The 23644-nt window shown below is 45.4% G+C and overlaps 1 protein-coding gene across 3 annotated transcripts in view; it reads left to right on the forward strand.

Moving 5' to 3' along the window:
* The window catches only part of SH3TC2 (SH3 domain and tetratricopeptide repeats 2), a 51407-nt gene that overhangs the window by 9470 nt on the left and 18293 nt on the right, over positions 1-23644 (forward strand). For all 3 annotated transcript variants that reach the window (XM_030329782.1, XM_030329788.1, XM_030329796.1), the window contains exons 3-11: positions 2286-2413; positions 5376-5481; positions 7197-7340; positions 8394-8595; positions 9374-9447; positions 11630-11825; positions 19021-19154; positions 21691-21732; positions 21857-23551. In XM_030329782.1, the coding sequence (XP_030185642.1) occupies positions 2286-2413; positions 5376-5481; positions 7197-7340; positions 8394-8595; positions 9374-9447; positions 11630-11825; positions 19021-19154; positions 21691-21732; positions 21857-23551 (2721 nt within the window). The remainder of the gene's footprint in view (positions 1-2285; positions 2414-5375; positions 5482-7196; positions 7341-8393; positions 8596-9373; positions 9448-11629; positions 11826-19020; positions 19155-21690; positions 21733-21856; positions 23552-23644) is intronic.

Below are 23644 nucleotides of genomic sequence, written 5' to 3' on the forward strand. Positions count from 1 at the left end.
CTTGTGTCGGTCTGCTTATTTGCCTGTCAGCTTGGGCCATCCTGGAAAAAAAGGTAACTTGCCATCTGTTTTTTCCTGAAGGCAGTGGAGTCAGCATTTTGCCTTCTCAATGCATGAAGGCCAATGAACAGAGGGTACGTGTAGGTGAAATTTATCCAACCGGGGCTGGTCTCTTCCATCTTTCAGTGTTTTCCTCCAGGATGCTGTTTCCAGGAAAGTCACGGAGTGAGAAGGGGACACTTTGCTCCAGCTGCCAATCTCTCCTTTATGCAGAAGAGGCATAGACAAAATCAATCAGATACATTAACATGATTAAACGACCAGTTTTCAGAAAGATTTTTAAAAAATGACAAAATGCACTTCACACTAACACTGGAGTGAACTTGATTTATTCCCCAGTCTGGTCATGCTGAGGGCACTGTAGGATCCCAGACAGGAGGCTCTCACGGATGGCTCTCACCTGTGGGGATCCAAAAGCAGTTTGCTTATTTAAATCCAGTCTTTTGAGTGACATATCCACGGATCCATATGCAGGGCAAGGAGATCCCCACTGAAAGGACTGTCATTCGTTCGGGGCTATTGCAAGAGATTCTAGAAGGGAGTTTGGGTCAGGCTTTGGAAGGACAGGAGCGATGGGCTTGGCAAAAAGGCATCCCAGAATCAGTCAGAGTCAAGGTTGATTACAGGTGTGACAAGATGAGAGCAGAGAGATCAGGAATTGCTGTAGCACTGGGGTGGGGGTGGGAAGTTTGTGAGGGTCAAGAGCCAGCGCTTAAGGTGTTAAGTGAGTATTTGCTATGTTGGAGGCCCTGAACAAAAAGCTTTATATGCATAATCTCATTTGTAAGCCTCTTAAAAGCTGTGTGAGATAGGTTATTCGACAAGTCATTTTGCTAGTGAGAAAAGTCAAGTGTAGAGAGGTAATTAACTGTTGGGCATGGCAGTTAGCCAGCACGGAGCCCAGCCTTGAGCCCAGGTCTGTGTGACTCCACCTCCCTGGGCTTCGCCTCCTGCCTCCTCCGAGAGGTCAGTGCGCTGATCAGTGAGGCTACCAGAAGACTGGATCCGCTCGGCTGAAGATGGACGGCTTGGATGAGATTAGATCGCAGGCCAGGGAGGAACGGAGTGGAACACACATCCACCCGCAGTTCATACCAATGTCAGGTCAGTTGGGCGTGTCCTGTTGGAGCCGATCGGCAGCCACAACATTTTCAGGACTTCTAGTTTAAAAATGGGCCTCTTACAGGTAGGATTCCAGCCTTGTGTTACCCAGGTCAGCATGAGAGGGGCCGTCTTTAAAGTGCTCAGGGATTTGCAAAGTCCCTGCAAGTTAGGATTAGAAGAGAGACCTCCATGGTTATGCAGTCCAATGCCTTTTTGGCTCCTTGCGTTTGCTAATTATTAACAAGATGGCTACTTATTGTCTAAAGAAGGCATGTGGCAAAGTTCGGTTATAAGATGAACCTCCTCAGGGTGACCTTTCCTCACAACACTATTCAAAGGCATACCAAAGGCTGAGGCCTCCAAGTGCTTGGTCCTTCTGTCTGTTCACCTGATTACGTTTAGTTTGTAGCACTTTTCTCCATCCGAAATTATTGTGTTCACCGAATGGGTTACTTGCCTAGAATACAAGCTCTGTGAGAACAGGGACCGTGTCTATTTTGTTCCTGTGATACCCCAGAGGCTGAAGCAGCTTCTGCTCACAATAGTGGTTGAATAAATGTGCATTTTGAAGAAATTAAAGGTAGACTTTAATACATTACCAGTTACCCTGACAAACATTAATAGAAACATTATTAGAAAGAAATGGTTTAGAGAAAAACGTATGGTGTATGCATAGTTTATAAAGTACATAATATCTATGACATATCATACATTTGACATATTAATACATTTCCCTATGAATGGATAAGTTGGTATTTGTTCAAAACTTTCACAGATCATTCATAGGAGGCAATATATGTCTACCTGTTTGTGTCGGCACTCAGTGCCAGGCAGCGTAGAAATATACCTTGTTCAAAGCAGGAATAACCAACAGCAACTCCTGAGATTCCAGAACATGCTGGGGCTTCAGCCTTTTCTTTTTCTTTTCTGCCTTGGGGGACATTTTTCAAAAGGTGCTCAGAAGATTGTTAGGTAGTTAGGAGTACTTGTAATCTCTAATTAATGAGGATACCAATTTAAGGTTTAGGTGTGGGAAGCATTGGGGTTCATCTAATTCTTTCTTCCCTTTTATTGCATTTCCAGCCTGACCTGATTGCATTTCTCTCTCTCTTCTCTTTAAGATCTGACCCTCTCCTTCAGTGTGAAGAGCCGCTCCAGGAGGTGTGTAAACGGCCCCCTGCAGGAAGCAGCCAGGAGGCGGCTCTGGGCGCTGGAGAATGAGGACCAGGAGGTGCGTGCACTGTTTAAGGTGAGCTTGGATGGAGGGGTGCAATTCTGAGCCTGCCTTGTGTTCCTCCGGCCGCTGCAAGGTTCACCAGCACCTGGGACAGTGCCGGGAACAAAGTAGGCCCTCAAGAACAGGGCTGACTGAAGGAAACAATGAATGAAAATGTACATATTTTCTGCCCAACAAGAATAGGCAGCACTCCGAAGCTGGCGAGGAGTTGCAGAGTCAGAGAAAAAGGTTTCAAATCTGCCACTGTTATTTGTTTGACCTTCTACAAGTTACTTACCTGTGTAGGATGGGAATCGTTATGATGTCTATCAAGTATACTTAAAAAAAAAAAGAAATTAATTTTTTTAATTGGAATTTTATTGTTTTTTATTGTGATAAAATATATATAACATAAACTCTCAACTTTAATTATTTTCAGTGTGTAATTCGGTGACATTAAGTGCACTCACATTGTTATGCAACCATCATCACTGTTCATTCCAGAACTTTTCCATCATCCCAAATGGAAGCTCTGTACCTACTAAACAATAACTCTCCTCTGTCCCCTTTCCTCAACACTGGTAACCAATAAGTATGTATTTTTTTAAATTACCAAAATTGCCAATCAAAAATTAGTAACTATACATTTTAGAATGGGAGGGAAAAAGGCATTGAAGTAAAAAACCAATTTGTCCTCTTTCATAGTGGGTAGCTAGTATCTTCAGTTGTTACACCAAGGAAGAAGGGTATGACCAAATTATTTACAGCTTAGGAGGGACTTACTAGGAGAGCCAAAGTCAGAAATGGTTAAAAATTGTTGCAACTAGAGGTGGGATAAAGAGAATATTACCTTATGTAATAAACTAATATGTTCTAGTTATTTTTACAGTCCCTGAATTAATTTGATACAAATTATAAAGGGAAATGTGTTCTATTAATCTGTCACGTATAAAAAAAAAAGAAAGAAAGTGTTTGGTTTGTTGGGAGGAGTCAGTGAGTCAGTATCTGTAGAGAGCTTGGCTTTGCTTGGGTGGTGGTATATACTCCATAAATAGTAGATAAATTATAAATAGTAGTGTGGTTTTTTTTTTAATTTCCAGAATTCAGAAACTTGGAGGCACGAGCTGCTAACTGGCACCATAGTTTTTTTAAAATTTGAGTCACTCTTGGCGTGGGCAAGAGCTGGGTTTGATTGAGCCAGGTGGTCTGCTGGGTTGAGGATTGAGCCAGGCAAACTTGTGTGCCAGAACTGAGACCTGGAGTCAGCTGGATCTCGGCTCCAGCCAAGGTGCCACGGCACACACACAGGTGACCATGGGCAGATTGCTTAACCTGTCTGTGCCTGGCCCTTCTTGACGTGGAGAGGGCCATTTTCTATTAAATCTGAGGTGCCATTTGATTATAAAACACACCAACATCTTATATACCTCAAAGGAAGAAAAGAAATACTGCCAATTAAGTATGATGCCATGCTTCCTTCTCTCTTGTTTCAGAAATGATCAAATGTGGGAAAAGTGCATCTTAGAATGTATTCAGTAGTGTCATCGTACTCTTTTCACAGGGTTATTGTGAGTAAATGAGGCAATGTTCATAAAGATCTTTGTGAGGTGCCTGACAATTGCTGAATCTCCCAGAAATCAATTTTTATCTAGAGCCCGTTCCCTGAGCAACAGGATCGACATCCTCCAAGGATCTGGGGACTCCTGGGGCCTGGTATGGGAGAACCCCAGCGTTTTGACTTTGTTGACCTGAGGGCTCTTTCTCTCTCCTGTCCTCTTCTCTTCTCTCCACAGGGTAGATATCCTCTCTTTCTATTTTCTTCTTTCCACAGGGTTCTCCCAGAACAGCATTCCGGGGGTTGATCTTTGATAGCAGGACCTGGTTTGGGGGAGAAAGGATGTTCTGGCCATCAGTCCTTATAGTCAACTCTAGAAGCTTGGACAAGAAACAGAAAAAGATTTTAAGGGAAAACCAAGTCTACATAGTGGTTCAGGCCTGTTTTCTCAGTTATTAAAAAAAAACTGGGGTAGGGGAGCATGCAAACTGGCCTAGCACAGCCTTTCTGGAGGGCAGTTTGGCCCCCGTGTTTTAGGATTGAAAACATGAATGTCTGCATTCCCAAATGCACATCTCAGAATAACTTGCGTCAAGACTATCAAAGATGTGTACAAAGATTTAATTCTAGGATGTTTATCACGGTACTGTTTAGGATGGTAAGAAAATTAAAAAAACTCAAATGTCTAACCATAAGGCAATGTTAAGAATTAATTATATTAATGTAGCAATGACATATGTAACCATTAAGAAGAATGCAGGTTATTTAACGACAAGGGAGCTGGTTCACAAAATATTATTTAGTTACAAAAGATTACAAAACAACTTACATAATGTAATTCTACTTATATAAAAATAGTTACTTCCAAACTCACAGAGAGGAAAAAGGATTCAGAGTTAATACGCAAGGGTGTTAACATCGATGATCTCTAGGAGGGGGGATTGTGGATGATTTTTGTTTTTGTGTAATTTGGTTTTTCTGTCAGCTTTATGAAAATACTCATTAGACATAGAGTCACAATCAAAGTTTCTTTCAAGGTGCCTTCTATTATCTATCCTTCCCCTTCCCTTATACACCTTTTTTTTTTTTTTTTTTTTTTTTTAACACAAAAGGTATTCTTTGCACCTTGCTTTCTTTCTGTTGTGGCTGTTGTCCCATCTAGCAGCATATATTTGGAGCTGTGTCAGAGCACCAAGAATTTCCTCATTCTTTTTTATGGCTGAGTAATATCATAATATTCCATTGCGTGGATGAATCATAATCCACCGGTCTCCTATTGATGGACATTTAGGTTGTTTCCTTTTTTTTTTTTTTTTTTTTGGTGATATAAAAACAAATCAATGCCACAATCAAGAAATTCATACAAAGCATTTTGCGTGTCTATGAGATCATTAACAAGACGCTGTCACCCCAGGTCTTCTCACTGTTCTCTTTACCCAGGACCTCTCAGCCAGGTTGGTGGGTATCCAGTCCCAGAAGGCTCAGTTCCTCATCACCTTCAAGACCGTGGAGGAAATCTGGAAGTTTTCTACCTACTTGAACTTAGGTATGATGTGGAGCAGGCAGGTGGAGGACGTAACTACATCAAAGTTCAGCCAATATGTAGGGCTTGACATTAGGGAATTGGCCCAGCTCTGATAACTGAAAGAGGTTAGAGCCCTAACGTGGATGGTTAACTTTTGAAATGTCACAAACTACCTGGAACTAAATCTAAAGCAAATATTGACTACTACCCTCAAATGCTATGTGCATTTCAGGAAGAGACTACTTTCTCAGATAATCAAGCAACTGGCAGGAAGTTCTTAGTGATCTACTAAATTCAAAGGACTGGGAGAGATACAGATTGATGGTTTTGAAAAAAAAAAAAGGAAACCAGTTTTCAGTAAGATCAGAGTAGCTGCTCAAAATAGTAAAGCTCTGGATACTGTAGCCCACGTTTTTGGAAAAGGGTCAAAGAAAGGGATGGGAAGTTATCTGCTAAAGGGGACTCAGATTGCAGGGTTTTCTAGGAAATGACCTTGTGGAGGGAGGGAGGGGTCAAGATGGTTCTTGGCTAGAAGGTATAGCTTCTCTCGTAGTCACGGCGACTTTCTATTCTCCATACTGTGCATCTCCTGTGATCATTTAGAGACCCACCTCCAGTTTAAAGTGTGCTCCATGGACCAGCAGCATTGGCCTCATGTAGAGCTTGTTAGAAAAGTGGAATCCCAGGGGCGCCTGGGTGGCGCAGTCGGTTAAGCGTCCGACTTCGGCCAGGTCACGATCTCGCGCTCCGTGAGTTCGAGCCCCGCGTCGGGCTCTGGGCTGATGGCCCGGAGCCTGGAGCCTGCTTCCGATTCTGTGTCTCCCTCTCTCTCTCTCTGCCCCTCCCCCGTTCATGCTCTGTCTCTCTCTGTCCCAAAAAATAAATAAACGTTGGAAAAAAAAAAAAAAAATTTAAAAAAAAGAAAAGTGGAATCCCAGCACCCACCCCAGACCAACTGGCCCAGCATCTGTATTTTAATATGATCCCCAGGTGATTTGTGTGCAATTAAAGTACAAGATGCACAATTATAGAAAACACACGAGGCCTAAGCAGGTATAATGGAGAGTCAGAATGGAAAAAAAAAAACAGGTTTTTGCATCCTAAGAAAGAGGCAGTCTCAAACAGAAGCAAAATTTTAACATAAATCATTCACATTTATAGGCGTGTGTGAATTATTACCCATAATTGCAATTTGCAGAGTTTCCAGTCTGGTTTTAACAAGGGAGACCATACTGACAATGACTGATGGAGAGGGTCAGAGAAGGGATGTTAAAGAAAATCCTGACTCCTTTGTGGGTCATGGACAGCCCACCAGCCACTGCATCATCTGGGACATAGAAATTTGAAACTCAAGTCAGGAAAACCTGAAGGGGGTTGGTGACCAGGACCTCCCAGGGTCCAAATTATGATCTTGGAGATTGCTCCATGGATGTATTAGAAAAAGGTAATTAGGTTTGGTCAGCTCATTGCGCATTTATGGTGACCCAAAACGTGTTGGAAATGGTAAATATCCTTTAAAAATGACTTGTATTCCCCAACAGATGCTGAGAAGAATCAGTTCACTCTAGAAATTTTCTAGCTACCTCTCTATGCTCTTCTAATGCCAGTTAAATGGGGTCACGTTGAGGATGGAAGTCCAAGAAGGAACTTCCAAAAGGAGCTTTCTCAACCTTTCCTGGGCTCAGCTAATGGCAGAAATCACGTTGTCCAGGAATCTTGTTGGCTTGATTTCTTAGGCTATGTATCTGCATGTCTGGAACATCTCCTCTTTGACCATAAGTACTGGCTCAACTGCAGATTGGTGGAAGATACAGAGATCCAAGTTTCCGTGGATGAGAAACACCTGGAAACAATATACCTGGGACTTCTGATACAGGAAGGTGAGCTTGGAGTGGGGTGGAATGGGCTTTTATGTGGATATTTATTATCAGCATCCCTGAAGTAATTAGGATACACAGAGAGGCAAAAATCATTCAAAGGTGAGAATATTCATAAAGAACCCACCTGTTATAATATTACTCCAAACATGTCTCTTGGTTTGACACTGACATCCCATGAACAGCTATATTTGTCAGTCTCACTGATTTTCTGGTGTTAGAACCACTTGGGGAATTTTTAGAAGACGCCCATGCCAGGGCTCCACCAGGGCCAATTAAATCTCCAGAGGTAGGAACCAGGCTTTGGTATTTTTTGAAAGTTGCCCAGACAATACTAATGTGCATCCGAGAGTAAGAATCCTTTTTTAAAATATATATGATTGGATTGTGAAATAAAATTGCAGATCTTACAAATCCCGCAAGATTTTATGAAATTGAGGAAAATGGTGTCAGGGAACTTCTTGGAGCACCGGCTGATCTGTTTACAAGGAGGAATCTGAGCAGGGCTACAACCAATCAGTTAACAACTGATGATGTCACAGACATAGTGAAAAAGCCAGATTTGCATAGAACCTTTTGCAAAATGATGCTGTTTATGATTGCATTGCACAAATCACAATGGAAGGAAAGAATGTCATACTGTGCTACCGTAAAATCTAGTTGCAGAAATTATATTCGCCCAAATCAACTTATTCTTTTCTGGTCCTCAGGTTAAGCAGAAGCTTGCAATTGTAACTGAAATTCTGTTAAATGTATTTTCATTAATTTTTGTTTCATTTTTTTTTTTCAAGGCAAAGTCCCAATTAAACCTGATTCTCACAAATGACTCAGAGCTTATGGTGTCTAATTTAAGTGCCTTCCCTCTCAGTGGCTTTTTTTCCCCCCTGGTACAGTTCTTCTGGGATCCCAAAGTCTCTCTGGGATGCCTCTCCCTTGGCTGTGTCCTTGACTCCCAGGAAGAAAAGTATTTCGGCTTCTGTTAGAAATGTTACATTGTGTGATAATCCCTTTTCGCTTCCTTCTACTCCTTGGAGGGGCTTTTCTCACTATCTACAGGCCACTTCTTCTGCAGAGCCGTGTGCTCTGTGGCTCAGCCGCCTGAGAAGGAAGGGGAGTATCTGACACTTTGGAAGAAGGAGTTAATCTCCGTGAAAATAGTTGAAGGCGGATCCGAGTGGGAGGGCGTGTCCCTGGTGACTGGTCAGCGGGGCCTGGTGCCTGTGTCAGCCCTGGAACCTCTGCCGCTCCCTTTCCACCAGTGAGTAGCCACCTACATCTTGGGAGTGGGTCCCAGAGCAGAACTGAGGTCTCCACGGAACAGAGGAGACATGCTTGCCCATATGGGCATCTATGGTGCCAGGGTGGGAAGAAAACCTGGATGGTTTTTTGTCTTTTGTCATTTTTTTTAACGGTCAAAATTTGCACAACTTGATGAAACTGGAGACAACTCAAAATTTCAGATGGACATTGTACCTAAGAGGAGACCTACTGCCTGATCTCCAAATGCAATGTTTCTCAATGTGGGGACTGGGGACCATTTGTATCAGAATCATCTGGGGATTTATTATAAATTCAGTGCCCCCCTGGCCATCTTCAGACTCTATTAGGATTCGATTCAGGAATTTGCATTTTATATAAGCTCCCTTTGAACGTAAGAGGATGTGTTCCATACTAAAGTTTGAAAATCCCTGCCGGGAGATTGTCACATACTGAGTGACAATATGCATGATCCCAGGCTGTGGACCCTGTGGTTGGCTCTGGCAGGGAATTTGACAGTGATAATGGAAAGGGATCCCTTGTTAGTTATTTCACTGGCCAACTAATTGCAGAGCCAAAAAAATCATCCCAGGCCTGCTGAATTCCTCTCCTTTTCACAGTGCCTAAATGCCCAATAAATGTCGGTCATCATTATAATAGGAATAATAACCATGATACTTACCCATTATCACCCTCATTGTTATTTTAACGGACTATTCTGCTCGCTGTTGTCAGTTTTTTGAAATCTGTGTTTGCAAACCCCGCGTTTCCATTGGCAGATGGTTCCTAAAGAACTATCCAGGAAGCTGTGGCTTTTCCAGGAAGAGGGATTGGACAGGCTCCTATCAGATCGGTACGGCTGCGTTGAAGACGGTATTGTCGGGGAGATCATATCGCCCTGCCTCCTAATTTTATCTGCAAGTTTGGAGTCCACTGATGGGAATTCCTGTTTAGCCTCTGCTGCTCCCGGGACTTGGAGAAAGTGGTTGCTCTCTCTATAACCTGGGTTTCCTTGCCTGTGAAATGAGAAGTCTCAACCCAGGGCTATTGATACAAATGCTCCCAGGGGCAGAGAGGGCCTGAATGGGAGAGGTAGGGGAGTGGTAGGGACCACAGGGATTTAAAGACATATGGGTGAATAAGCAGCCTGGTGTGGGCCACACGTGGGCTGCCTGTTCTCAATCTCTGGTCAAAACGTTTTTCCAATTTCCCTTAAAGTTAGGTGAAATGGGTCTTGAATGTAGGAAGAGTCAGAATGCCTGGCACACAATGGATATACTCAGTAAATATTTGTTGAATAGAGAAATATTTACATATATATATAATATTATGTATTATGTATATATGCGTATATTCTAGGTAATCTCTGTACGCATGTGTATGCATGTGAGTACACATAAATACACATACACACATGTAGCTATAAGTATATGTGTATCTACTGGAAATGAACTGTAATGTTTTCTAAGTGTCTGAAATATAATTCCGTTCATCTTCACCCTTAGCGCCCCTCCCCACTCCCAACCAACTTAGCCCAAGTGCAATTTTATAAGCTCTGAGCTCCAATGACACTTTATTTTTTTTTCCCAAATAGCACTTTATAAAAAGAAATGCAGGGAATTATGGAACCCAGACATTAGATCTAATCAATCAGTTGACCATAAATAAGATTTTCAGCTATCTGAGGCAGTACAAGCATTCCCTGGAGTTATGAATACAGGGCTGTGACATCTGCTCTGGGTTCAGATTCTGACTCCACACCTTAAGACCAGCGTGATCTCCGTCGGTTCACAAGCTTACTGTGCCACAAGTTCCTAATGAGTAAAATGCTACCATAAAACTGACTTCGAATATCATGAGAAATCCACCAAAGGACATCTGAAAATCTCTTAGTATGGTTTTTGCGCGCTGCAGGTGTTTAACACACTACAGATCCCATCAACCCACGAAGTGGTGGGAATTTCTGACCTTGAACACACAGCCGATAATAACTTGATCAAAATGTCAGGGGACAAAAAAAAAAAAAAAAAAAAAAAAGGCCAGTAGCTTCAGCAGAACAGCTAACGCAAATACCGAAACTAAGACACATAAAAACCATCGTTCCCAGCAAAGCAGGATTAGCGGAAAGAAGCGTTAACCAGAAGCTGAGAGACTGAGTTCCTTGGACAAATCACATACCTTCTCTGTGCTTCCACCTTTTAACCTGTAAAAAGGGGATTCTGATCCCCTTGGGACTCTGGGGAGGATCTGAGAAAATGGGCTTAGACGTACTTTGTAAACTGGACGGTACGGAGCTCATAAATATGTCATTGCTAGATCTTAGCTGGGAAACTCATCAAGCTGAGTAATGACCATCGTCAGAAAGGAAGTCTTCCAAATCCCTCTGGGTCCTGAGCGGTTTTCTGTTCACCAGTGGCACGAGGCTAACATTTATGGAGGGTTGATTAGGTACCAGGCATTGTGCATGTGATCGCTTTGGCTTTTCCTAATATTTATGAGGCAAGCATTCTTATTATTCCCATTGTACAGTTGGGGAGACCGAGGCTCATAGTGGCCAAAGGAGTTGGAAGGAAATGGAGAGATCCCACAATGTTTTTCACACTGGTCTGTCAATTTGTGCTAAGCATCACAAAGTATTTATGTGATAATGGCAAATCACACATAGTAGGACGATATAGGAAGCTTTTCAGCTTGCCATGAGTGAACTTTATTCAGTTTTAGCGTATATCCAGTATTCTGAGATGATCTTTCCTGCATTTGTTAATACATCATTTCTTTTGTAAAGTGAAGGTGACAGTGGATGGTAGCTCCTTTCTTTGAATGTCCTAGTTTGGCAAAGTTAAGAGCCAGTTACCCTGTGTCATTCCTCCCAATTTCTTTTTCTTTTTTTTTTTTTTTTTTGGTGGAGGGGGGGTGTGGTAGGGAGATGATTTTACTGGTCCTTGAAATTCTAAATTCTGGGGACCCTTCATTTCATAGTATGCTGGAAGCAGTTTCTGCCTTATTTAGTTGACATGGATGTTATCTCCCCACAGGCAGAGGAAAATGTAAGGCCTGGAAAGAATATGAGAGGGAAGAAAAGGATGAGCTGAATTTTCACCAGGGAGAAAGCATCGAGATCATCGGCTTTATCATACCTGGACTTCCGTGGTTCATTGGAAAGTTGACACGCTCAGGAGAAGTGGGCTTTGTCCCCACCAGGAACATAGATCCTGAGTCTTACTCCCCAATGTGAGTATGGCAGACAGGCCCTCTGGGATCCTGGAGCGGGCGCCTTCCCAGTGGCCCCACCCCATCCTGAACGGGATGGAGATGAGCTCCAGGGTTCCCTGGCAAGACAGAGCCGGAAGAGCGCATTCTGACCGCCAAAGCTGTCCCCAGGGCTGATGGGAAGGGGAGGATGAGTGATCAAGAATGAGTCAGGTCAGTTCCGCTCAGCAGATGGTCATGAAAGCCTTCCTGTGAGGAGAGAAGCACGGCCCCAAGGTGAAGGGCCTGCTGTCATCCCTGCAGGTGTGGTGTTGGTTCTTGTATTCTGCCACTTACCCATCCAATCAAGGGGCCCCATTAGGGAAGGGCTCGCACAGGGACCTATAGATTACAGCTCAGGGAAAGGAGAGATCCTCCCATGGAGGTTTACCTGCTGAAAGCAGGTGTGGCAACAGTGTTGGCCATGATGGTAGAGTGCATCTTATACTCGTTTCTGCCTGGAGTCTAGAGGGCTGGTTCTGAGAAGCAGATCGTGTGACCGATGAGCAGCAGGAATTGACCAGTCTCCCTGACCAATTGACCAGTCTCCCTGGGTTGGCCTTCTTGCATGAGGATAAGAAACAGTAGGAAGCCTGGGCCCAGAAAGTACCAGAAGGAACAGAGTTGGCTGCCACATTGAGACACAGGGAAAACGTGGCTCAAGGATTATCGAAGGCCCTGAACACTTGGACTGGAATCCCTTCCCTTGTATGAAAGAGCCACCGAAGAGAGTGGAAGAAGGGCAAAATCTCCTTCTAAGCCCTGACCTTTATAGGGAGAAGAGACAGAAGGTCGTTTTCCCTACACAGAAATGTGGGAATCCAAGTGAGTCTAATCAAGGAAGAGACTCACTGAGCCCCTAAAGGATTATGGAGTGAATGGGAGTTTATAAGGAGGAAAAGGGTGTTCGGAGAACTCTCATGAAATAGGCAGTATTTGAGCCAGCTTTGTATGATGGAAGATATTTCAACTGATGGAAATGGAGAAACGTGAACACAGGTAGGAAAAGTGAGGGGGATGCTTGAGGAATGGCTCCTGCTCATTGAGAAGCAGGTCATCAGGAGAGCACTGGTGTGGCAAAGACTTGGCGGGGCATGACGTGGCCATGAGGTGGCAGACGGAGAATGCCTGTGCAGGGGCCTGTGTCCTTTAACTGGCAGAGAACGGGGAGCCAGCGAGTGTCTCTGAGAAAGGGTGACAAATGATGTGCCTGGAACTTGAGGCAGCATAGCTTGGTAATCAGAATTCCAGAGCCAGACTGCCTGAGAGGCATTTATGGCCAGGTGAGCACATTGTGTGTCTCCGCTAGCTTCCCAGCTTCAGGACCTTGGATATGTCCATCGGTGTCTCTATGCCTCAGGTTTCTCAACTGTAAAATGCATACAATGTTAGTACTTGCCCATAGGGTTGTCAGGAGTTAACATGAGCTAATACTGTACATGTAAAGCACTTGGAATGGTGCGTGGCACAGTGTGTGTGTGTATATGACCAATACGCATTGACTCTCACTAGTGCTGTTACTGCCATGGGTAATCTTTGAGAAGCAGTTTGAATAAGATGTCGGGGGCAATGTGTCAGATGTCATACATTATGGGACTTCTGTACCTCGTACCTTGCCCCAAATGGCAATAACTTGTACCTCTAAATTAATTTGATTACCACATTTTAGCTGACTTCGTTGGGTCCACTCTCACCATGAAGAACATAACCCCCTGTACTGAAGTGGTGGCATGAGAAATTCTCCTTGTTTCTAGTGTCTTCTGATGGCCTCTCTACCTCGTCACCTGTGGGACCCCATCACTAGAGACTACATATTGGGTAGGGAAGGGGAAAGTGAGCCAGGAGACAGGGAGAGAGGGAAGAAGGAGCAGGGGAGGGGGGGAGTGGCTTATCACACCCCCTCTCCCCCCAAAGCACTCCCTAGATTACAGACCTCCCCAAATCACAGCAATGAGAGTCAAAGTCCATAAACCACCTGGTCACAAGCAACAGTCAGGGTGCGGAGGTCCTCGGAATCATCCTGTGTGTTATGCAGGTGGTCTGGCCACTGGGTGTCACTCTTAGTCTGTATTCATGTGGTATCAGGTTTCTGAAGAAGGTCTAGCATTTGCTGGTGTCCTTCCTCTTCCCATAGTCTCCTTCCCTGTGCTAGTATATTACTCCCTAAAGAGTACATTCATTCATTCATTCATCCATCCATCCATTCACTCATCCACTCATCCATCCATCCATCCATCCATCCTCCCTCCCTCCCATCCATCCATCATCCATCCATGCATCGATCCAACTGTATTTATTTAACCAAATGGGGACAATTAAGAGTGAAATTTCACAGAAGCTGTTTTGTGAGACAGGTTTGGTCTGTGCCTCTGACACATGGGAAAGGGATCCTGTTTTTCCAAGGAGGCAAAGTTGGGGGTTTCCTTTTTTTAACAGCACATATTTCACTATCAGCTACCTAGTTTCACAGCAACAGCAGCTGGAAAACCAGTTCTTAAAACGTGAGGGCAGGCATTCTGTCTAAATAGACATGGTATTTGTTTTGGCCAGAGTGCCTTTAGAGATTTAAAAGCTTCTGATGGTGACAGAATGCCAGACCATTCTTTTCTTTTGATTTTGTGTTTTTAAAGAGTATTTGGGGTGTGTGTTTGTGTGTGTGTGTGTGTGTGTGTGTGTGTGTGTTGAGGGAAAAATGTCTAGATATAACTGAAGACCCTTTTTTACTCCTTCTGACTTTTGCCTTCTGGTCCTGATTCTTACCCCAGGGGCAGACTCTATTTGAATTTGATATGCATCCTCCCAGTCCTTATTCTGATACATTTTAGGAATAGATGTTCACTTGCAAAAACAACAACAACAACAACAACATACTAGAGTTTTGTGTATTTAGAAATGTATATAAATGTTTTTTTTTTTCTGTAACTGGCCTTTTTTTCAGTTGATAGGGTAAATTTAGGATATTCACATTATAGTAGATATAGTTCATTTCACCAAAGTGTTACTTAAAGGAAATGTATACATTGAAATGTGTAAATTAAAAAATAAGCAAAACTGAAAAATTAATGCACTCGGTATCAGATAAAAGAACATAAGAGTAAAGCCAGTATTTCATAGTATTAGAAGTTTGAAAAATTCTGTTTCTTTACATCCCCTTTTTTATACTTGATATTGTTTATCTCTGCCTTTTTTTTATTAAAGAATTTTTTAAAAATATTTATTTATTTTTGTGAGAGAGACAGAGTATGAGTGGGGGAGAGGCAGAGAGAGAGGGAGACACAGAATCTGAAGCTGTTTCCAGGCTCTGAGCTGTCAGCCTAGAGCCCAACTTGGGGCTCAAGCACGAACCGTGAGATCATGACCTGAGCCGAAGTCAGACACTTAACTGACTGAGCCACCCAGGTGTCCCTATAATTCCATTTCTTGTGGCATCTATTTTTGCTGTTAATCTCACAGCCATTTCTTGGCAGGTAGGCACCTTTTTTTTCTCATTTTTTAAAGGTTATTCTTACTAATGGTTTGTACTATGATATACCTAGATGTGATTTTTCTGTTACATATTTATCGCAAGGTGTCCACTCCCTTGTTCACATCATGTATCTTTTAGTAGTTATTTCACTGGAGATCTGTGAGTTGTAACTACTCTCAGTCTTCAGTCCTTGTTTGTCTTAAATATACTTAAAATATACTTGTGAATGATAATTTAGCTGAGTATGGAATAGCCTTCAAAGTGGAGGGGAAAGTAACTATTAATATAAAATTTCAAATCTGTTTTGCCAGGGTTTTGTCCATTTTATGAATCCTCAGAAACAATTTTTCTGATGTTGACCGTCTTTGTTGTTTCTTTGTTTTCTATTTCACTAATTTCACATTTACCTTTATTGTTTTCTTCTACTTTATTTGTTTTTATTTCGTTAATTTATGCTCTTATCTTTTCTGTTTAACTTTCATCCTGTAAATCGAACAGTCAAGTAATAGATCGTTGAACCCAGAAAGAAGGATTAGGAGAAACAGGAAACATGAAAAGACCAATAACCCTACAGAAAAGGAAGTCATGTTAAAATTTTTATTATTTTTATTTATTTTGCTTAGGACGTGGTGTACTTCTTCAATTTGAAGACTCATGTCTTTCTTCAATTCTGGAAAATTCTCAGTCATTCTCCCTTTGAATATTGCCTCTCTCTCATTCTTTTTAGTCTCTCTTCCGGAATATTCCTATCAGAGGTATGTTGGACTTGCCATTCTATCCTCAATCTCGCTTAATCGGTTCTTTTCCATTTTTCATCTTTTTGTTCTTCTAGGTGCATTCTGGGTGGTTTCCTCAGAACCGTCTTCAGTTCCACTAATTCTCTCCTCTGCTGAGACTAAACCTGCCGTTTAACTCAACCCATGTCGTCCTAAGTGTCCATGCCTTTATTTTCATGTCTAGAATTTGTATTTTGCTATTTTTCACATATACTTGTTTCTACTGACCAGGTTCATATTTTCTCTGTAGCTTCTATTCAGTCTTTTATTTCATCATGTTAACCATGCCTATTATAAATTACTCTTCAGGTTGTTGCTATTTCTAGCTTTTGTAGTGTTCATTTACCTATTTGTGCACCTGCTGGCACTCATTGTCCATGGCTCCTTTCCTCGCGTTTGTATTCTTGGTTACGTGAACGAATTCCCAACATTTTAAAACATGGTCTCTGCATGAAGCTGGACTGAAGAAAACATCCCAGTAGAGCAGTTTTGGCATTTGTTTTCCTTGAAAACTTAGGAACTCGAGGAAACTCAAGGTCCAGAGCTGGTTTTTCAATGTTAAGTTCTCTGACTCTGATACCTCCATTGTACAGTGTAATTCAGAGCCCACACCTTCTAATGGTGTGAGTCCAGGTGTTTGATTTTTTCCAGAGACTCACACAGATGGAAAGTGTGTTGTTGGCAGGCAAGTTTTCCCATCTCCTCTTTTTTTTTTTTTTTCAACGTTTTTTATTTATTTTTGGGACAGAGAGAGACAGAGCATGAACGGGGGAGGGGCAGAGAGAGAGGGAGACACAGAATCGGAAACAGGCTCCAGGCTCTGAGCCATCAGCCCAGAGCCCGACGCGGGGCTCGAACTCACGGACCGCGAGATCATGACCTGGCTGAACTCGGACGCTTAACCGACTGCGCCACCCAGGTGCCCCTCCCATCTCCTCTTTACAGAACTTGTAGTTCTTCCAGACTTCAGGCTCAAAGGGAGCTCAAAGCTATGTAGGGAGCTCAATTCAGCTTCCCGGCTTCACATAGACCCAAAGTCACATCTCCTGTCCCTGTGTGGCATTATAAGGTGAGCCCCAACTCTGAGGGCAAGTATCCCAGCTGAGAACCCCTGGGGTCTCGGGGCCATCTGCTCTGGCTTCTCAACTTGACTTTGGTTTCTCCTTTTGTTTCTGGCTCCCAGGCATTTCCTTTGCTTCCTTTCAGGTTAAAGAATGTATGAGAATATTCATCCATGTCACGTTTTATCTAGGATTTGTCTGTGTATGTGGGTGAGAGTAGCCCCCTGTGGAGCAGCTCAGCCTGCCCTATTTCTAGAAGTCCTACCATTCTGACCCAATTTCCATGCCAGGGAAACCCTAATGTAATTTGTGAGGCGTCTTGGACTCTTTCTAAATAGCTGGGACTCAGGCCATTAGCAGATCAGCTATGAGGCAACAGGCACACAGGCAGAAGATCACAGTTTCTGTCTCAGCTTGACCACTTTCTAGCTGTGTCATTCTGAGCATGTCGTTAAATGAAATAGCGAGTTCAGGAAATGCTGTGTAAAATGTAAGGGTTCTACAGAGATTTGAAATCCTATAATTTTTTTTTTTTTTTTTTAAATCTCAGCTAAGTTTAGTTGTGGATTTCAGCTAGGTGCTCTTTTGAGGATGGCTGCTCTCATGGTCTGGGAGAATCTGGAAGTCAGGCCAGAGAGGTGCAGAGTCAGTAAGTGTCACGGAAAGAGTCCTGGGCCCGGTGTCGGGACAGAGCTTTCGTGCCCGTTCTGCCACGAACTGGTGGTGCCACCTTGAGCCGTTCACGTTAGCTCCTGGCCTTCTCATCACCGGGTTGACCTGAGTTCTGGGGACAAATGCAGGTGGCAGACCACAGCACTCTCATCCCTGCCCCTCCCTCAATTCAGCCTGAACTAGAGAAGCTCTTTTTACATCCTGCTGTACCACTTCCTAACCACCAACTTTATTTTTCTGTGTGTCAGTGTCATCCTGTGCAAAAAGTGATAAGAATAGCTCCTGCCTCAGAGGGCAATTGTGTAGACTATATGAGCTCAGACGGTCTGATTCACGATAAGCTCCCCGCCCCCCAACTAGTAGCCGTTAGTAACTCTCGGGCCTTCCAAGTTATTTTTGTTTTAAAAAATGGATTCTGAGGTTTAAAAAAACCCAGCCTGATTTAGACCTGAAAGAGATCTTAAAAATTGTTCAGGTAGATTCTGGATTGAATTCTTTCCAAAGCACTTCTAGTTTCCACATTCTTTGATTCGATGGCGAATTTCTAGTAAGCAAATTGGTTTTAACAACGAGCTTATACAGCACAGCAAGTATAAGGATCTCTATTATCTGCAGTCACTTCTTGCCGCCCTTGACCTTCCTTCTCCCCACTTCCCATCCACTCTCTGAATGCCACATAGTGCTTTTGTTCTGTGTCGTGAGATGAGATGGCAGCAGTTGTGAAAAGTCCCTTCTGACCATAGTCAAACTTTCTTCATCGCTCCTCTAGATTGTGCCACCCGTCCCTGACAAAGAAATATCTCTTAACAGTCCCTTTTCAACCCTTCCCTTTGGGGGCAACCAATTCCTCTTTCCATTAAAAATGGGCACCGGGTGGTCTCCAAGAAAGGGGAGGGGTCGAGAGAAGGGCCTTTGTTTTTCTTGAGAGATGGAGTTTCAACAGGAGGGGTGTTTTCGTCTCCACTTTGACCTGTTCAGGAGCAGCATAGCTCATCTCTTCACGAGTGGGGTGCTGATAGCTTTTCTTCCTTGGCAGGAGAGGCAAATACCTTATGCAACAATGAGCTGAGGAGTGTGATTTCAGCTATGGCAAGCGAGTTGGCGGTTTCTCTGTGGCCTTCGCTATATCCTGGGCTGGAGAGAGAATGGTTGCGTCTGGGGCCTGGCACCGATCAACATCCATGCCTTTTGTCTCAATGCAGGAACAAGAGCTCCGCCTTTTTCAGCGATGAGGAAAGATGCTCTCTGTGGGTCCTGGGAAGTGACAGGAAAGCTGAGTGTGCCACCTTCCTCCACACCCTTGCTCATACTGACATAGCGTCTGTCTACCGGCTTAGTGAGTATTTGCTCCTCAGACCCCTTTGAAAGCTCAGCTCAGCGATAGCATGCGAGGTCAACCAGATTGAGCCTTCTGTTCTAATCTTGGAGAAGAAAACTGCCTGAGTTGAGACTGAGGTCTCTTCCCCTAGGGCTGAAGGAGGTCTAGGTCCCCAGTGATAAAGGCAGGACTGTAGAAGGTTACAGGTTCTAAGAGGTGATTTCTCCTCTCATTTTATAGATTGGAAATTGAGTTCCTGGTGAATTTGTGCCTGAGCCAGGCCAAGAACCACCTTTGCCCGTTTTCTAGTCAGGACCCTCCCTCCTCTACCACACTGGCCCCAACACAGAAATGACATTCGTCTGTTGGGGTGTGTTGGCTTTGGGTGGGGGAGGGACCTCAGTGCTGGCAGTTTTCATCAGTTTCTGCATGACTGATTGAGCGAACGACGACTGCCACTCCTTTTCCTTATTTTGGAAAGGCCCGCTGCTCTGTGTCAGGAAGGACGTTCACCCCTTGACAGTGGTTTGAGTGGTTTGAGTGGTTCTCCCATCTCTTCAGTGATGGTGATATTGTGTCCACCCCTGTGTGGCCAGATCAGATGGGGCACAGTTCATGGGCCCAGGACAGAGAATCTGCCGAGGGAACACACAGGCCCGCTCCCTGGAGCAGAGGTGGGCATTAGAATCTTTCACCATGCACAAGGAGCGCTTGTGAGGAGCACCTAGCCCAGGCGTCTGCATCAGCCCTGGCAGAACTTTCTTGCCACAAACAGATCACACCCCCTACCAGGCTGGACCAGCCTGTAGCTGAAGCTGTGGACGTTGTCTGGCAGGGGTTGCTGAGGTCCGACGATCCAGGACTACTTCGGGGTCTGCCTTCAGCAGGGGGCAGGCCACAGACTTGGATCTAAGGGATCCACCAACCGTTGATCCAATGATTGGGAGAGATCTAGGAGCAGGTCCCGGGTAGCCGATTGCCTCCTATCTAAAGAGCGAGAGTGCCTCTCTGTTGGATGCAGGGCAGAGCCTAGTGGTTATAAAGGTTTCCACTGTCACCAAGGCAACCAGCAGAGGGGCATCCTGTTGGTAAATTCCAGCTTCCTCAAGTCTTGTGCCCCGGGAAGGAGTGCCTCTGGGTACTTCTTCCTCCCAGAGGGAGCATCTTTTTGCAACTCACGCACCATTTGTGTTCTTGGTGGCCCTGGCCTGGAGAGATATGGCTGCAGTGAGACTCTCATGTGCTCTCAACGTCAGGGAGGGCCAGGGCACAACGGCAGCTCTCCAGAGCCCGGTTCCCTATCTCTCCCACATTTGGCCATGGGGCCTTCTACCCTTCAGAGCTTACAGATCTCAAGTTATGTACAACGACTCTCACAGAGAGTGGTAGGCCGAGGCTTGACTTGGTGAAGGGCCTGCTGTCCTCAAAGTTCATTGGAGAGCGCAGAGTGAGGGCACAGGCAGCTGTTGTTTCTCTGCCAGGAAGAGTTAGAATCTTATTTCCAGAAGCCCCTGTCCCATGGAGACGAACCTGGTCTTCGCTTCCACAGTTGTACCATGACTGCTTTTGCTAAGAGAGTTAAGTTCTTTGCTGCCAAACTCAAGGTGTCTTCTTGGTTCTCGACCAGCCTTCTTCCACTTTTGTGACGTCAGGCGATGGTCCCACAGGCACCTTTTCTCTCGGACTGTGCCTTTCCAGTCTCCTTCACTGCCTCCCACCTGCCGGGAGATGCTGGTGTTTCTCTGGCTCATTCACAAACTCCCCTCCCCCAGCTGCTTTGCTTTCTTGTCCAAACACTTCTCCTGGGACCTGGGCCCATTCCTTGGGATGGGCTGTGGGTCCTCAATCTGTATTTGCAAGTCTCAACTTTTTTCTCTGGCTACAGATCTACTTCATTCTCAGCCTAGAGCCCCTGCGAGCACCTCAGACTCAAAATATCTAAATGCTGTGCTCAAGACTGTTCCTTCAACCTCATCCCATGAGGTTACGCGAGGACCAAAACCAGGATGCTCGGTGGCCTCTTCACTCTAGTTGCTTCATTAGTCACCCTTGGTCACCTAGTCCTGTGTCCCGTTGTACATACTGGATCAATGACTGTTGAGAAGGTGAACGATGAACGAACGGAGGAAGGAAGAAGGAAGGGTGTCCACGTGGCATGATGCCACATGCCACAAAGGACGCCATGCTTGGGAGTTTTGATCATGGCTCTGTTGTCATCTGCCTGGGAGATTTGGGCCTTTAGATTTTGTCATCCCCATTCCCACACCTCCTAGAAGAGAGCTCGTGTTTCTAGCTTCTCCACTTTTCTTTTCTGGCTCTGGGTCTTATTTCTACCTCAGTGCCCAACCGTGAAGTGAGTGGCTTAAACAAGATGCTCTCCAGGTCCCTACAGCTCTTAAGCTGATGACAAAGGAGAAGATTCTTCGCAGTTTCTTAGAGAAATTTAAACACAAAGGGTCCTGAGGGGACCACGGGTCTGGGGTATATACCTGCAGTCCTAGGCATGGTGGCCTATTCTGACCTAACACCAGGTCTGTCTTTCCTCTCCATCCAGGTGGGTTTGAATCCATCCAGAATCTTCCAAACGATCTAAGTGGTGAGTAGAGATCATGCCGAACCTGACCTCCGGTCCTTCAGAACAGCCTCCTGCCCTCTTGCCAGGAGCTGGCCACCACAGTGGCAGGTGCTTAGGGTTGCCCAACTCTGCCTGTCCCTTACAGCGTCCCAGCCTGAAGGCTTCAAGGAGGCCAGGACTGGTAGAGCCTGGGAGGAGCATCAGGCCATGGGCTCCAGACAGTCCAGCAGTTCCGAGGACTCCAGCCTGGAGGAGGAGCTCCTCTCAGCAGCCTCAGACAGCTATCACTTGCCAGAGCCCGATGACCTCGATGACCCAGAACTACTCGTGGACCTAAACACTGGTCAGGAGGAGGAGGAGGCTGAGAATTTCGCCCCCATGCTGGCGTTTCTGGATCACAAGGGCTACGCTGACCACTTCAGGAGCCTCTACGACGCCTCCTTCTCTTTCCTCACATCTTCCTTTTACAGCTTCTCTGAGGAGGACGAACTTGTGGCCTACCTGGAGGCCTCAAGGAAGTGGGCCAAGAGGAACCACATGACCTGGGCCCATGCCCGGCTCTGCTTCCTCCTGGGCCGGCTGAGCGTCAGGAGGGTCAAACTCTCTCAGGCCAGGGTGTACTTTGAGGAGGCTATGTACATCCTCGATGGGGCATTTGAGGACCTACCCTTGGTGGCTGCTCTGTACATCAATCTGGCTGCCATCTACCTGAGGCAGAGGCTGAGGCATAAAGGCTCAGCCCTGCTAGAAAAGGCAGGTGCCCTGTTGGCCTGCCTGCCTGACCGTGAGTCCAGCACCAAGAATGAGCTTGACGTTGTGGCCTATGTGCTACGCCAGGGGATTGTGGCTGGCAGCTGTGTCCTGGAGGCCAGGGCCTGCTTCCTGGCCATCCGATTGCTCCTGGACCTGGGCCGGCATGAGGAGGTCCTGCCCTTTGCCGAGCGTCTGCAACTCCTCTCTGGACACCCTCCTGACCTGGATGCCGTGGCCACCATCTTGAGTTTTCTGTACGATAAGAAATACCTTCCACACCTTGCGGTGGCCTCTGTCCAGCAACGTGGTACCCAGAGTGCCCAAGGGATGTCCCTTCCAATTTGGCAGGTCTACCTGGTTCTCCAGAACACCGCCAAGCTCCTTGGAGTTCCCTCTTTAAGCTGGGGTGAGGTTTCTGCCCTGGCCTGCCCAGCGCTCAGGCAGGCGCTGGTTGCCTGTGAAGAGCAGGCCAGTCGGAGCACCCAGAGGGTCCTGTGTCTCATCCTGTCCAAAGTGTACCTCCAACACAGGTCTCCTGATGGCGCCATCCACTACCTGAGCCAGGCCTTGGTGCTAGGGCAGCTGCTGGGTGAGCAGGAGGCCTTCGAGTCTTCCCTGTGCCTGGCGTGGGCTTATCTCGTAGCCAGCCAGGCAAAGAAGGCGTTGGACATTCTTGAGCCGCTGCTATACTCTCAGGAGATGGAGAGCATCACCCAAAAGGGGGTGGTCCATAACCTCCTGGGCCTTGCACTTCAGGGTGAAGGCCGGGTGAACAGGGCAGCCAAGAACTATCTCCGGGCTTTGAACAGAGCTCAGGAAATGGGGAACGTGCGTAACCAGGCGGTGACTTTGGCCAATCTTGGCCACCTGACTCTCAAGTCCTGGGCTCGGCAACCAGCCAAGGACTATCTCCTGCGGGCCGTCCGACTCTATTCTGAACTCCAGACCAGCGTGGAGACAGACATGGAATTAGTGCAGGTGCTTCTCTGGTTGGCCCAAGTCCTGGTGTCTGGACGTCAGCTGGCCAGTGGCCGCCTTTGTTACGAAATGGCATTGCTGTTGGGCTTAAGGCATCGGCACCTAAAGAGTGAGTATGTCCCACGCTGTTGCACGCTTCAGAGAAAAGTGTGCGATCACGTTTTGCCCTCGTCCTATCTCAAGTGATCTCATTCATGTCCCT

The sequence above is a fragment of the Lynx canadensis genome, chromosome A1, assembly GCF_007474595.2.
Source record: "Lynx canadensis isolate LIC74 chromosome A1, mLynCan4.pri.v2, whole genome shotgun sequence".
NCBI lineage: Eukaryota > Metazoa > Chordata > Mammalia > Carnivora > Felidae > Lynx > Lynx canadensis.